At 32.5% G+C, this 15,040-nt stretch overlaps 2 protein-coding genes across 3 annotated transcripts in view; one reads left to right on the forward strand and one right to left on the reverse strand.

Moving 5' to 3' along the window:
* LOC114326514 (uncharacterized) overlaps positions 1-9,010 on the reverse strand; it is a 31,989-nt gene extending 22,979 nt beyond the window's left edge. The window contains exons 1-5 of the mRNA XM_050643142.1: positions 8,878-9,010; positions 7,957-8,823; positions 3,720-3,892; positions 2,757-3,022; positions 616-847 (exon numbers count right to left, since the gene is read on the reverse strand). Coding sequence (XP_050499099.1) covers positions 616-847; positions 2,757-3,022; positions 3,720-3,892; positions 7,957-8,823; positions 8,878-8,889 — 1,550 coding nt within the window. The 5' untranslated portion in view covers positions 8,890-9,010. The remainder of the gene's footprint in view (positions 1-615; positions 848-2,756; positions 3,023-3,719; positions 3,893-7,956; positions 8,824-8,877) is intronic.
* The window catches only part of LOC114326515 (monocarboxylate transporter 9), a 209,475-nt gene that overhangs the window by 155,144 nt on the left and 39,291 nt on the right, over positions 1-15,040 (forward strand). For both annotated transcript variants that reach the window (XM_028274905.2, XM_028274906.2), the window contains exons 3-4: positions 9,108-9,334; positions 13,362-13,713. In XM_028274905.2, coding sequence (XP_028130706.1) covers positions 9,108-9,334; positions 13,362-13,713 — 579 coding nt within the window. The remainder of the gene's footprint in view (positions 1-9,107; positions 9,335-13,361; positions 13,714-15,040) is intronic.

Raw genomic sequence — 15,040 nt, forward strand, 5'->3', positions numbered from 1 at the left:
AACGTTTCCAGAAACAATTAATCTCTCCAAACTGTCGTCGCCTCTGCGAACCACGTGACCAAAGAATTGCAGAATTCGTTGCAGATATATTGGGGACAGCCGTTTTTTTCATTATATGGCACTCACTGACAAAAATTTATTACAATATTTTGAAATTATCATGTGAAGTGAAATTTTTTGTACTTAGCCCTCCTATATCTTACCCCTCCCAGTGTCACAGGATTAGGATTTCTTTTCCGAATGCGATGTTTCATATAAATGCTCGATCGGATTTAAACCTGATATGGTCTATATGACGGCCAATATAATATTTAAATCGAATCTGCATTTCAGTTGCTCTCAACGTTGCCAATTTTATTTCTGATGACTTTGTTTAATGTTCCATCACATACGAAATATTAATATGTAGATATTTGTAGTCACAGCAGTGCTTTATCATGGTTTTGTCGTCTAATATCAGATCTTTTTGTTGTCCCCCAATGCTGAATACATACAAGTATTCAAGGATATATAAAATATAAATTCCTGTATATTTCAAAAGCAGTGAAACGAATAAATGGATCAATCATGATAAAAATTTTTACAAAAAACAAGATATAGTGATGTTATACTTACAAGTTTGCTGTATGAAACTCAATATTAGGCATGTACGACAAAATTTCTATTGTAGTAAATATAGTACTCTTCAAATACGTTGCCATAGGCTTGACATTATTTACTCTGACTCTCATTTCTGGTATCAAACCAAGAGGCATAAGCTGGTTTATCCAGTTCCTCAGATATACTATTAAACTCGATTGGGTTTGGTTTTCTTCATATCCAAATATTAAGGTATGAGTTTCTGAACCTAAAAATACAGGTCTAAACTACACGGAAAGAATAATGATTGGTAAAAGATGTGCAGGGACAGAACAACCTATTGGAGACACTGAGTCTATTATATTAACAGATGGAATATTACCACAGTGTATACAATGTAGATGGATCTTGGGAAATTATTAAATGTTTTTATGACCTATTACATATTGCCTATTCTAAGTTGGCGAATTAAAATTTTGTTATTTCGTGTTATGGAAGAAAAGCTTTTTAAAGGTGGGATTGATATCCAGAAGCTTGGAAGGGATTTTGTTACAGTGGTCTTGCTAAAACATTAGGATGATGTTTTTAAAAAACGACCGTAAATCTGTATGTAATTTGTACGTTTTAGTCTTAATATTAGAAGAAACGGTTTGTTTTGCAGAGAGGTCAGACAGTTTGCTACCAACATCATTAAGACATAATCCAGATCATGGTTATAGATACTCCCAGTGAGATTAAACTATAGCTAGCACCAAATTATGTACTGCATAAATAATTTTGAGGGAATAGATAGACATTGAAGAATTATACTGCCGTCTTCAAATAAAACGCGGTATGTGCAGCCAACTTAAAACCGAGAAATCGGCTCTCAAAGTTTTTTCTCAGGACTCTATATGTTTTAATAACTTTTTAATGCAAAACATGTTCTAATGATAGTTGAACATTATTTAAAAATATATTCTTAAAAAAATCATGTTTTTATCAAAGCTGTAAATAAAAAGTCATATACCGCGTTTTAATTGAGCAGTGGACATATTACTGGATCAGAAATAGGGCCTATCTGCATTTTATTTACAAATGGGATTTTTTACAAGGAAGAATAGTTACCAAAAAAGAAAAATAAATAGCTTATAATTGTTTATTATATACGCAAAATACTTACATGTCATAAATGTTCAAAAACGAGGTCGCAACACGAGTCTCGATAAAAACGCGGTAAATGTGCTGTGCTCAATTAAAACGCGGTATGTGCAGCCAACGTAAAACCGAGAAATCGGCTCTCAAAGTTTTTTCTCAGGACTATATATGTTTTGACAACTTTTTAACGTAAAATATGTTCTAATGATATTTGAACATTGTTTAAAAATATATTCTTAAAAAAATCATGTTTTTATCAAAGCTGTAAATAAAAAGTCGTATACCGCATTTTAATTGAGTAGCGGACATATTACTGGATCAGAAATAGTGCCGTATCTGCATTTTATTTACAAATAGGATTTTTTACAAGCAAAAATAGTTACCAAAAAAGAAACATAAATAGCTTATAATTGTTTATTATATACGCAAAATACCTACATGTCATAAATGTTCAAAATATGAGGTCGCAACACGAGTCTCAATAAAAACGCGGTAAATGTGCTGTGCTCAATTAAAACGCGGCAAGTACATGACACTCGCTAGCACATACCGCTTTTTAGTTGAGTACTCTGTAAAAATAACATTGTTTTTTGTATTCTTTTTGTATCAAATTACATAGTGTTCTTGGTCAAAGTTGGTATGAAAACATACCTACTGTGACGTGATTTCGTAATGTGTTGTATATTTAATTGCGTTTTTAGCTGTATGAAAGCAATATTGACGATGTTGAAAAATTAACATTCGAATTGTTTACGTTTTTGGATAACTTTTACTTTTTATTGACGAAATTGCTGAAACTGCCTGCCATTTCGGTTAAACGATGTTTCGGTTAAAAAGGTTCCGGTTAACGAAGGTTCTACTGTACTTAGCAAAAACTCGATTTTCAATTTTTTTGCAGATACCGCATTTTAATTGAAGACGGCAGTATATTGCTACTTTTTTATATCAACTCACTGAACTACCACTAGATTACAAACTGAAAGGAAGAAGTGTAGCATGGCCCTTCTAAAGGTGCATTGCAATGTATAGATGTTACTTACCAGGTGTTGAAAATCCATAGAGCGAAGTTCTTTTATTAGTTTGTGAGAAATTTTTAACAAAACCCCTATTTCTTATAAGACTTTCAAATGATAAAACCATATTTGAAGTTTTTGACATATACTGCTTACAATCTTGTATCTCTAATATTTGGTTTTTTGAATGGTCTTCGGTTGGTCCTAGTTCTTGGAAATAGGCATTATCTTCAACAATTTGAAAATTCTTGTGTCTACCAGCTACCATCAGTTCACTGTTGTATATTTCTTCCCTTAAAAAAACATACATAGGTCACACGATCAGACTAGGCAAACAGTATCAAATGACAGAGATAACTAGAGAATCTGCATAACTTGGGCAGCACTAGGGAGACTTATTGTGTTGAAATACAAAAAGTACCAATAATTCTAAAGAAAAGGGTATTCAACAGTTGTATTCTATCAGTTATGACCTATTGAATGGAGGCCCTGACACTTACAGAGTCATCAGCCCATAGATTAAGAACAATGCAGGAATGTCTGTGAGAGAACATATATGAAATGAGAATGTGCGAAGCAGGAAGAAGGTGGAAGATGTAATTCGAAGAGATGCGCAAATGAAATGGAACTGGGTAGGATGAGTAGCATGACAAAACAACAAAAGGTGAATGAAAAACATTTGACCACATCTAAGCAGAAGTAATCTGGAGCTGTAAATATTTTTAACACTTTGACTGCCACAATAGTGAAAAAAAAAGAAGTTCCGTCCAGCCGCAAATATTTTTATACTATATAAGTACACACATATAAGCGAGAATCAATTATTTATTCTTACGGCTATATAATCAAATTGCCTATGCATCACGGATTGTTTCTCATGGCAGTTAAAGTGTTAAGAAATGTAAATTGGCTACAGTTAGGTGGAACTTTATGGTAAATTCCAGATCTGATTATTTGACAGATATCTAATGTGTATTAAAACCTACTTACATGGAAATGTTGTGGTGTAATCTGTATTTGAAACCTTCTTTTAAAAACGATAATATACTTATGTATGCACTAGGTAGTGTCAGATAAAATACCTCATTTAAGCTGTTGTCATTTTCCTTATTTGCTGAAACTTGTAGATATGCCTCAGAATTTCTGTTTTGACCTATACATACCTAAAATAAATTCACACAGTTTATTGTAAATTCTATTAGGATCAAATCAAAGTGATTTGAGTAAAACTCCTCATTTTATAGTGGTCACCTTTGTTAACTTAAATTATTTAATATGGAACTTGTTAATACTTGAATCCTTTAAAAACAGATCCCAGCATTTATATTTGCTAAGAAAAAGTCATCTAAACAGTGACTAATATTTCTTTTTTGCATTAAAACGAATGGGGAGAACCAAGTTTTCCTTATTATTGGAAAAGCAAAAATGTATTAAGTTTTAAACGGGCAAATCTAGATAATATTTACTACACTACCTACAGACTGCTAGAAAAGAAATAGCAAGGTAGAAAAGTTCCTTTGCTGTTAGAGAAAGCTGTATTTTAACAAAAATTGAATTTACTTAAGTTTTTTCTTTTTTTTTTGTTATATCCCAATTCAAATTTGTATCTCTTTAAAGCAGCCATTACGGAATAAAGTAGCTGAACTGGGAGCTTTTCTTGCATACAATAAAAGTGATGTTCTTTGTATAACAGAACATTGACTGAATGAAGAGGAGATTCAAGCAGTCCAAGTACAGGGATTTAAACTGCCAGCTTTTTTGGCTAGATTGGAGGAGGAACATGTATTTCTGTTGGGGAAAATTTGAATTATAATCTGTTTAATTATTGTAATGTGAATTTTAACTTAGAATTCTTAGAAAGATGTACTGAATACTGTATGATTGTTTTAAAGAGAGTAAATGCTAGTATTTATGTTTAATTATGACTTCTGGAAAGTATTGGTATTGGGAGACCTATTATCTTGGCAGGTAACTTTAATGCCAAATGTCTCAGGTCATACAGCTGATTCAGAATATTTGGTCTGCAGAGAAAGGCAGTGAGGGTCCTTGCTAGTTTGAGATTTAGGGAATCCTGCCATCGGGCTTATGGAAGACTGGGAATTCTTACTGTACCAGCACAGTACATCTACCATCCTTAAATAAAACGCAAAGTTTTTTCTCAGGACTCCATATGTTTTGACAACTTTTTAAAGCAAAACATGTTCTAATGATAGTTGAACAATATTTAAAAATATATTCTCAAAAAAAATATATTCTTAAAAAAAATCATGTTTTTATCAAAGCTGTAAATAAAAAGTCATATACCGCGTTTTAATTGAGCAGCGGACATATTACTGGATCAGAAATAGTGCCGTATCTGCATTTTATTTACACATATCATTTTTTACAAGAATATTTACCAAAAAAGAAAAATAAATAGCTTATAATTGTTTATTATATACGCAAAATATCTACATCTATCTCATGTCATAAAATGTAAATATGAGGTCGCAACACGAGTCTTGATAAAAACGCTGTATATGCTCTGTGCTCAATTAAAACGCGGCAAATACATGATACTCGCTAGCACATAGCCCTTTTTAGTTGAGTACTCTGTAGATACCACACTTTAATTACTTAAGCAACTTTTGAAATTTAGCACATAGGCTACACATTTAGCACATTTGAAATTATATGGCTTTCAGACATTGCAGAAGCATAAATAAGGTCACAAAGAAGCCACATATAGCAAAAACTCGATTTTCAATTTTTTTGCAGATACTGCATTTTAATTGAGGACAGCAGACATTCTAAAACACTTTCGATTCATAAAGAGGAATATCAAAGAAAAGACTCTGACATCCTTAATCTCTGACTTTTACAATTTATAAGACTAGAGACGAAGAATAAAGAAAGCGAAAAGGACTCTACAATATGCAGTCACATTCTGCTTTCATTCATCCAGGAAAAAGGTCCAGAAGAAAGTTCCTAGTACTCAAAATCTGAGTAAAGAAAAAAGTGAAAAGACAGTTTATGTTTCCTTTTGTCGAATACTGTTTTTAGTCGAATTCGGGACAAGGCTGAAAAAAATACCTAAAATCCGGGACTTTTCAATGAAAATCGGGCCATTTAAAAAAAAAATAGAACTTAAACCCTCGTAAGGCGGTGCTTAGATTCTTACGTAAACCACGGTGCGGGGTGCACTTGCACCCCATCCGTATATCCATTTTTTTTATATGTGAACGTTGGAGAAATTGATTTGAAAGATAATTAGGACTTGTTTTTCATATTATGAAACATAATTTTACAAACAAAGTACTTATTTCTTATTAAAAACAATATTATCGCTGCAAGACAAACACTTAAAATTTTTCACAGTGTGAGTAATACAAAGTTTTTACACGCAATACAATTATGCCGGGACTTTCGGTCTTTTCTCTCTCACATAAATAACACTGACATTGTTCGATAGCTCTGTTAGTTCCAGGTGGAACAGCAGAAACGTCTAATTCAGGATGAAATTTTCATCACTTGCACCTTACAGTCATATTTCCAAAAAAAAACACGTAAACGCAAATAGTTTTAAATGCTGTAATGGGTTGAATGTGTTTAGAATTGAATTTAATGCGAATAAAAAAATGGACAAAAATCAAAAAAATTAATCAAAAAAGATAGGTGAGAAAAAGGAGGTCTGGGGTGCAGCTGCACCCCGCACCGCCTTACGAGGGTTAATATCATCATTTTATTGATTACTTAATATTTTTATGTTAACAAAAACTTTTTTGATGGGATGGGTTGTAATGATAATTACATGTTTGTTAGTTTTTGACGTTTTGACTTTAAATCCAGAAATCGTTTTCAAAAAAGGAAAAGTTAGAGAATCAACTGACGTTGGATTTCCATGTAAAGAGAACCTTAGGTTAATATAAAAATATAATTATCATTGTTTGATATTCATGTTTTTGAATCGTCTTTTCAGAAGACGATAATTAAAATACAGAAACGGGAAAGTCCGTAGTTTGAGTTTTCGTAGAAAATATAAAACAAAATATAAACGATATAAAATCCATGCGTTTTGGATGTGGTATTAGCATTACACTCTAGAAATTGTCGAGTTTTTTCCTTCCACCAATTCAATTTGATGTGAATTCTTAGAAAAATAACGTATTCAAAATGTCAAAATAGAATTTTACCAAAATGTAGAAAATTCGGATGGCCCTGAAGCCTTGTCCGGGACGCCGGGACACAACTTCGTAATTCGGGCCATGTCCCGGATTTTTCGGGCTAGTTGGTCACACTAGCCTTACAGCATCCTCAGTGGAGCTCCGTACATAACTCTGAATCAAAACGAAACCAAACTGTGTCTATTTAAGTGAAATGTCAAAAAAAGTTTAACCCTTTCAATGCGGAAAGCGCACCAGTGTGCTTTGTTAATTGTTGATAAAACACGAAAGGCGCACAGGGTGCGCTCCCGTCCTATTAACTTTTCAGAGCAGGGCCGCACAGAGCAACTCCCTACTATTTAACGCCACACTGAAAGGCTTAAAATCTACTATTAGGACACTGCAGTCACATATATTTTTCTGAAGATGGTAAAAACAGTGTAATATGAAGAAATAAGATATAAAAACAGAAAAGAGTATACAAAATATAGAAAAAAAAATGAAGAATGAGAAACGACAAAACTCTCCTACCACTAATAATAATTTTCAACTAAAAGCAGCTACATCTTTACATACGATGTTATTTATTTGGCATTTTCTTAAAATATTTCATCTTTGATTCCATTTGCCACCTATTCCTTTATTTTTAATCAAAATTTTGACAATATGTCATAATTTGTTTTATAATATTGTATTTCCATATAAAATGGCTAAAAGAAAGAGAAATGCCAAGAAAAAACAAGACCAAACCACAGTCAGTGGACAAGGAGACCAATCAAATCAAGCAACAACTGTTCCTCTTTCAAGTAACAATCAATCAAATGAAACATCAACAAATTTAGAGATGATCCCACAAACAAATTTAGAATGCATAGCTATTTTACCTGGCATTGGATGTTATGATAATTCATCTGATAGTTTATCTTCATCAAATAGTGAACGCAGCTCCGATTCGGATATTAAAAAATTGCCCAAAGTTAAAAGAGATTTACTAGGAAGAGTTATTGCAATAAAGAAGAAATAAAATACAGAAGAGAACTACATTTAAAAAATCTCTTTCAAATAAAAACATTTAAAAAACTTACTGTACTTTTTCTCAATATGCTGAACTCCCATGCCTTTTGAAAACCATCACTACTGGGCTCGATCGCTCCATATAATTTCTTTGATTTGCTTTCAGTATTTAAAATAATAACATCTTTAAAATCAACAATTAAATATTCCAAATTTGGCACCCTAGATCCTTTAAATATTTCATTAACTACTGTATACTTCATTAAAATTACAAAACTATCTGTAAATTTATCAGTACTTCCCCACTGGTTTGTTATAATGCATACCATTTTGTGAAAGTTGTCTTTAATCATTAAGAACCCGTATTGAGGATCTATGTATAAGAAGCCGCATAGTAAACTATTGTTTTTAGGTCCATAATGTACTCCGAATGACCACACAGGGAAATCATGATACTTATCAGACTTTATTTCTACATATTTACATCTGTTTATCGGAATTATATCAATATGCGATATCCAGTTGTTTAAACAAATATGATCATTCAGTTCATTAACATTGTATTGGCGTTTTATCACAGTTTCTAGTAATACTAACATTTGAATTTGTTCCTGATCACTTGTAAAAATAAACGATTTCTCCAACATTTCTAAAGTACGATCAATCATAAGTAAATCAGCTACACCTAGGCTGTATTTTTTTATTAAATGAGTAAAAGAATTGGGTTCAAAATCGACAGTCAAATCTCCTTTAATTTTCGTATTTTGACAGGCTACACAAGTTAAAGATGATACATGTAAATTTGTAACCACTACTCTTGAATTTAAACGAGGTAAATCAATCTTAGTGTGGTATATTTTGAGAATACTAAGATGTATTTTATATTTTTTATCCAGTTCAAAATATCCATAATAAGGGTCCACTTTTGTAACAACTCCCTAAAAGTATGTGCAATTTAATAAAGTTACAAAAATTTAACATGTTATACATACCTCACATTCCATACTTTATTATTTGTTTCTATTGATTTATTTTTTTTAGTTTAAATGGTAAGGATATGTTGATAAACAAATTTAAAATTTCATCTTTCAGGCAAAATATTTCATATGTCAATGTCAATGTCAGTGTCAGTAGTAAAACGGTCTGCACATATTGAGCAATCATCCAGTCCTTGTCGTTATAATAAATTATGGATAATTACATTTCATTTATTTATTTGCAGGTTTTGGATTAGGCCTGTTAGCTTCGGGGACATTTTTAATAATCAATGATTATTTTACTACAAAAAAGAGTACGGCTGTGGGAATCTCTATGGCGGGTACAGCTGTAGGTCAAATGACCATGCCGTTATTTATAGGATGGCTGTTAAAGAAGTATGAATATAGTGGAACAACCTTTATTTTAGGATTTATAAGTTATTCTGGTGCTATTGGCGCTTTATTTTTTAAGGTAAGTACATGTTATAAACAAAGAATAAACTTAATATTCAAAAATAACTTTGTTGGTGTTTGATGTGTTGCCTAATATTAAGGTTTGCCAATTTATTTTAAAATAATATGTATTTTCTTAAGCCACTTGTAGATATCTTTCTACTTTTAAAATTATTACAAGGGGAATTAACCATAATTTTTAAAATAAAAAGTAATTTCTTGCAACTTATATTTCTTTCTACATCGCCTTGGAAATGCCCTTCATCCATCTGGTCTTCCTCATTTTTGATTTTCTGTGTGGGCCATTTTAACACTTTTTTGGGAATTCTTCTTTCCTCCATTCGCCTTACGTGCCCGTGTCATATTAGTTGTTGTCTTTCGATGTCGGCTACGATTGCTATTTCTATTTCCATTGGTTGTCCAATGTTGTCGTTTCTTTGTATGTGTTCTAGTCTGCTAGTCTAGATATTCTTGCAAACCTTCAAAAATCTATCTTAGTGGCTAGTAATTTAGGATTCTACTTCTTGGTTAATTGCCAGGCTTGAGCTCCATGGATTTTTCCAGTTATACATTCATTGCAGATTGCAATAATCGTGTTCTGTTCCAGAATCAGGTCCTCTGTTCCTTTACTTTCTAAGCATAGATATTGTATTTTTTGGTATTTATCTCGTAGATTCCATTTACTTTATTTCCCTATTAGTTTTCTTGACAAATATTCAAGATATTCGTTGTTCTGGGCAATTACAATTTGGTCATCTGCATAGTATAGTGTGTAGAGTATCGCATTATCTACCAGTAGAAGTACAATTCCATTGAAATTCTTCTTCCACTGTCTCCGGGCTTCAGCATCATCCTTCACCATACACTACACTACATTGCCGTAGTCATTTAGGACCAGAGGAAACCTTTGGATTTTCTACTTAAAATTTTAATTCTGGTGGTAGAGTTTTTACATATACGGGGTGTCCAGAAACTCTACCGAGAAACGAAGACAGGAGATTCCTCAGATAATTTTAAGACATTTTAACCCAATTCACCTAGTCCGAAAATGCTTCCTAAGGGAGCTAGAGCTCTTTGAAGATGGCGTCATGTAATTAGTTTTTCTTAAATACCTCCAGAACGCTTCTATTTAGAAAAACAGAAATTGGTATGCGTGTTTACTTTCCATAAATGAATCGATTCCATCCGTTGCGGATTTCTAGTACCGGTCATAGGCGTCCGATTTGGGTAGGGCAACGGTTATTTTATCGCCTAACTTTTTTGTCTTTAATTTCTAAGCATTTTTGACTCTGAATTATTAAATTGAGAGGTATTCTAGTACTAAAAGGGACTCTTACTTTAAGTCGATAGGATACACCGTTTTCTAGAAAAATCGATTTTAAAATTTTTCGTTCTTTGAATTTAAAAAAAAAAGTTTAAAAAAAAACTATTTAGAAAATGAAAACTGGTACATTTATTTATATTCCAGAGATTAATCGATTTCATTAATAGCGAGTTTTTAGTACCGGTCATAGGCGTCCGTTTTGGGTAGGTCAACAGTTATTTTATAGCATAACTTTATCGTCTTTAATTTTTAAATATTTTTTTGACATTAGATTATTCAATTATGAGATATTCGAGTACGAAAAGTTACTCTTGCTTTAAGTTGGTAAAATACATCGTTTTTTTTTTAATTTTTTTCAATTTTTTTTCAAATTCCCAAAACTAAAAACTTTCAAATCGATTTTTCTAGAAAACGGTGTGTCCTACCGACTTAAAGTAAGAGTACCTTTTAGTACTAGAATACCTCACAATTTAATAATCCAGTATCAAAAATGCTTAAAAGTTGAAGACAAAAAAGTTATACGATAAAATAACCGTTGCCCTACCCAAAACGAACGCCTATGACCGGTACTAGAAATTTGCAATAGATGGAGTCGATTCATTTCTGGAAAGTAAATATGTATACAAATTTTCATTTTTCTAAATAGAAGCGTTCTAGACGTATTTAAGAAAAACTAATTACATGCGGTGCCATCTTCAAAGAGCTCTAGCTCCATTAGGAAGCATTTTCGGACTAGGTGAATTGGGTTAAAATGTCTTAAAATTATCTGAGGAATCTCCTGTCTTCGTTTGTCGGTAGAGTTTCTGGACACCCTGTATACAGGGTGAGGCCAATAAAGGGCCTGTTAGAAATATTTCGAGAACTAATTTCGGCCACAGAATCATGAAAATTGGATTAAAGGGGTTTTGAAGGATGATCTATTAAATGAAAATATTTTCATCTCTTTGCAACTTCCGGTTATACGGAAAGTTGCTTATAACTTCGTTTTTTTAATGGGACATCCTGTATATTTTTACATTTTTAGATTCTGTCGATGCCTTCTTTCTTAAAATATGAGGTTTTGCAATATTATACAGGGTGTTTTAAAAGATAATTCCGTTTTTTTATTAATTTCGTAGCAAAATTAACACCCTGTAGAATTGTAGTAGTTTGACATCTAAAACTCTACTTACGTTCAAATGATTTTTAATATACTCTACTATTTTTAAGAATCATTAGTATAGCTAAATTTTTAATTTTAGTATACAGGGTTGGTCGAAACTCGGAATGAGTATTTTCTGAGTTTTCTTAAATGGAACACCCTGTATTTTAGTATTGTAATGAAATGATATTTTATGGTACTTTTTTATTTCTTAAGCATTCCCTATACCTAACTGCTTTAATTTGTGATTAATTTTAATCGCACCAACAATCTTAACTACGTAGGTATTTTGATAGCTAAACCATTATTGGTAATTTTAAGGACCAGTCTGGATTAATATGTATTTATTTCTGAAAAATTATTTGGGATTGAGTATTTTCACGGCCAACTTAATAAAATTTTACGTATTTTTTGTTGCAATTAATGTTTAGTTTGAATCACCAATAACTCACAAATTAAAGCAGTTAGGTATAGGGAATGCTTAAAAAATTAAAAAGTACTATAAAATATCATTTCACTACAATACAAAAATACAGGGTGTTCTATTTAAGAAAACTCAGAAAATACTCATTCCGAGTTTTGACCAACCCTGTATACTGAAATTAAAAATTTAGCTGTACTAATGATTCTTAACAATAGTAGAGTATATTAAAAATCATTTGAACGTAAGTAGAGTTTTAGATGTCAAACTACTACAATTCTACAGGGTGTGAATATTGCTGCGAAATTAATAAAAAAAAGTAATTATCTTTTAAAATACCCTGTATAATATTACAAAACCTCATATTTTAAAAAAGAAGATATCGAAGATAATCCAAAAATGTAAAAATATACAGGGTGTCCCATTTAAAAAAACGAAATTATAAGCAACTTCCGGTATAACCGGAAGTTGTAAAGAGATGAAAATATTTTCATTTAATAGATCATCCTTCATAACCCCTTTATTCCAATTTTCATGATTCTGTTGCCTTTACTTCTCGATATATTTCTAATAGGCCAGTTATCTGCCTCACCCTATATATATCTGCCCTATATATATCTGCCTCACCCTTCAGCGCCTGTATGATAAATACATTTATGCTGTTTTTCTAGTACTTTCCATACTCTATTAATGTGTACCGTGTCATATGCCTTCGTTAGATCTAACATAAGTAAATGCAACTCTTGCGCTCTTAACTGCTTTTTTCTACTGCTTGGGTTATACAGAAAATGTTTATCTTGGATCTACCTCTCCTAAAGCCGCAGTATTCCTATGATTAGTGTGGATGGTACTCCTCACATACCGTAGAGTCGACAGTGTGCTAGTCACGGTAATACCTCTGTAGTTATTTGGCTCTTGGTTATGCACATACGTTATCCATCCTTATTTCCAAGTCTTTGGTACCGGTTCTTCATTTAAAAATCTGTTAAATACCTCAATTATTATTTTTGCTAATTTGTACCATTTTTTATGAGCTCTGTGGGTATTCTTTCCGGCACTGGGGTGGTTTTCTAATTCTCACATGCTCTTTTGTTAACTATAAATAATATCATTTTTCTGCTTTAGAGTTTTATAAAAAGAAAATGAAATGTTTGTTTTAGCCTATTTTATGTTGCAAAAAGTGGGCACCTGCTGAGCAAGTTGCTGCAATAGAGAATGGACCAGAAAAGCCAGAAAAGGAGAAAATCAACTCAGTTAGTACTATACCCAAGCCCGAAGAAGAAAAACTACTTAAAGTGCCAAATGGCGAGCGTAAAGTTTCTATTACAGAACGAAATGGACATCGTCGTGAAAGGAAAATATCCAGTGGAGAATGGGAAAGAAAAAGCGCAGAACGGAAACTCTCAAAAAGTGAAGGAGGAGCTAGAGGAATGATAAAGTCATACAGTCAAGCTATGATTAAAGACCACGTAGATGTCACGTATAAGGAGTCAGCTATTGAAATGGCAAGCAGTAAGTATTTTTCCTCATTGAACCATTACACTGTCTGACTAGGAATTTTTGCAAAAACATATTTCATATTTTTGTGCCATTAAATGAATGTTGTCATGTTGAGTTGCCTTTTGGTCGTTAGTCAAGCTATGATTAAAGACCACGTAGATGTCACGTATAAGGAGTCAGCTATTGAAATGGCAAGCAGTAAGTATTTTTCCTCATTGAACCATTACACTGTCTGACTAGGAATTTTTGCAAAAACATATTTCATATTTTTGTGCCATTAAATGAATGTTGTCATGTTGAGGTGCCTTTTGGTCGTTAGGTAAATAATTTCATAAAATGTCTTCAATTCACTATATCCCAGAGAACGGCAGTTCTCGCCAGCGGCGCAGACACCCCTACATATGCGACACTATAGATACGCGAAGTTTTTGATTCTGTCAACGTGACTGAATTGAAAAATGGGCCAAATCCCCAACTTAAAGTTTAGAAAAAGATCCGCGGCAACCTCTATACTCTATATCAACCATCCATTTCAGTCCAAGGGTGTGGATTTTACGGCCCTCTCCATTTGGAGTCTGTTCTTCGTTCTGTTCCCCAAAACTCCCAAAAAGTTCGAAAATTTAAGTGCGACCTCTGCGGTTTCCGATTGTATTGATCATTACATTTCCACCGCATGTCTAATTTTAAAAATTGGTTATACCATTCAAAAGTTACCGAGCTCAGATATCTGACTCAATTTCTCTTTAAAAAGGGGACAATGTTTGTGGGTATGTGTGTGTAGAAAACTTACACCGATCTGAACATTATTTTCTATGTTCAAAAGGGGGCAACGGTCGATTCAGAAACGGTTGGTACACCGCAGTATTGGGACCGTGCAAGTTCGGAAAAGCGACACCTGGTTTCATAGCTCGGCAACATTTGTCGCACTTTTAATTATATTGGCCAATTATATTAGTCCTGGTTGCTGAATAATTGTCAAGGCCATAGCCCAAAATAAAAATTATAAGAAGAAAAAGTAAGATTTAGGTTATGTTATTAAAAGGCAAACAATTGTATGTAGTAAATAAAATTAATTATTAAAATGCAGTACTGCAAGCAAAATACAATTAATTAAATATACTTTCATATAATAACTGCATATCATATCAATATTGTGAGCAACATATAATTTTTCTTCTTCAATGACAGTAGGTATAAAATATACGTCAATTTGACAATTTCAATTGACAATATGAATTATTTAAGAAAGTTGCAAGATTTCTCCGCTATTCGCGCACGATCGTTTCTCGTATCCCTTCCAAGTACTTGCACACCGCGAATAGCCGAAAAACTGATAAAT

Source organism: Diabrotica virgifera, chromosome 2 (genome assembly GCF_917563875.1).
Source record: "Diabrotica virgifera virgifera chromosome 2, PGI_DIABVI_V3a".
NCBI classification, from domain to species: domain Eukaryota; kingdom Metazoa; phylum Arthropoda; class Insecta; order Coleoptera; family Chrysomelidae; genus Diabrotica; species Diabrotica virgifera.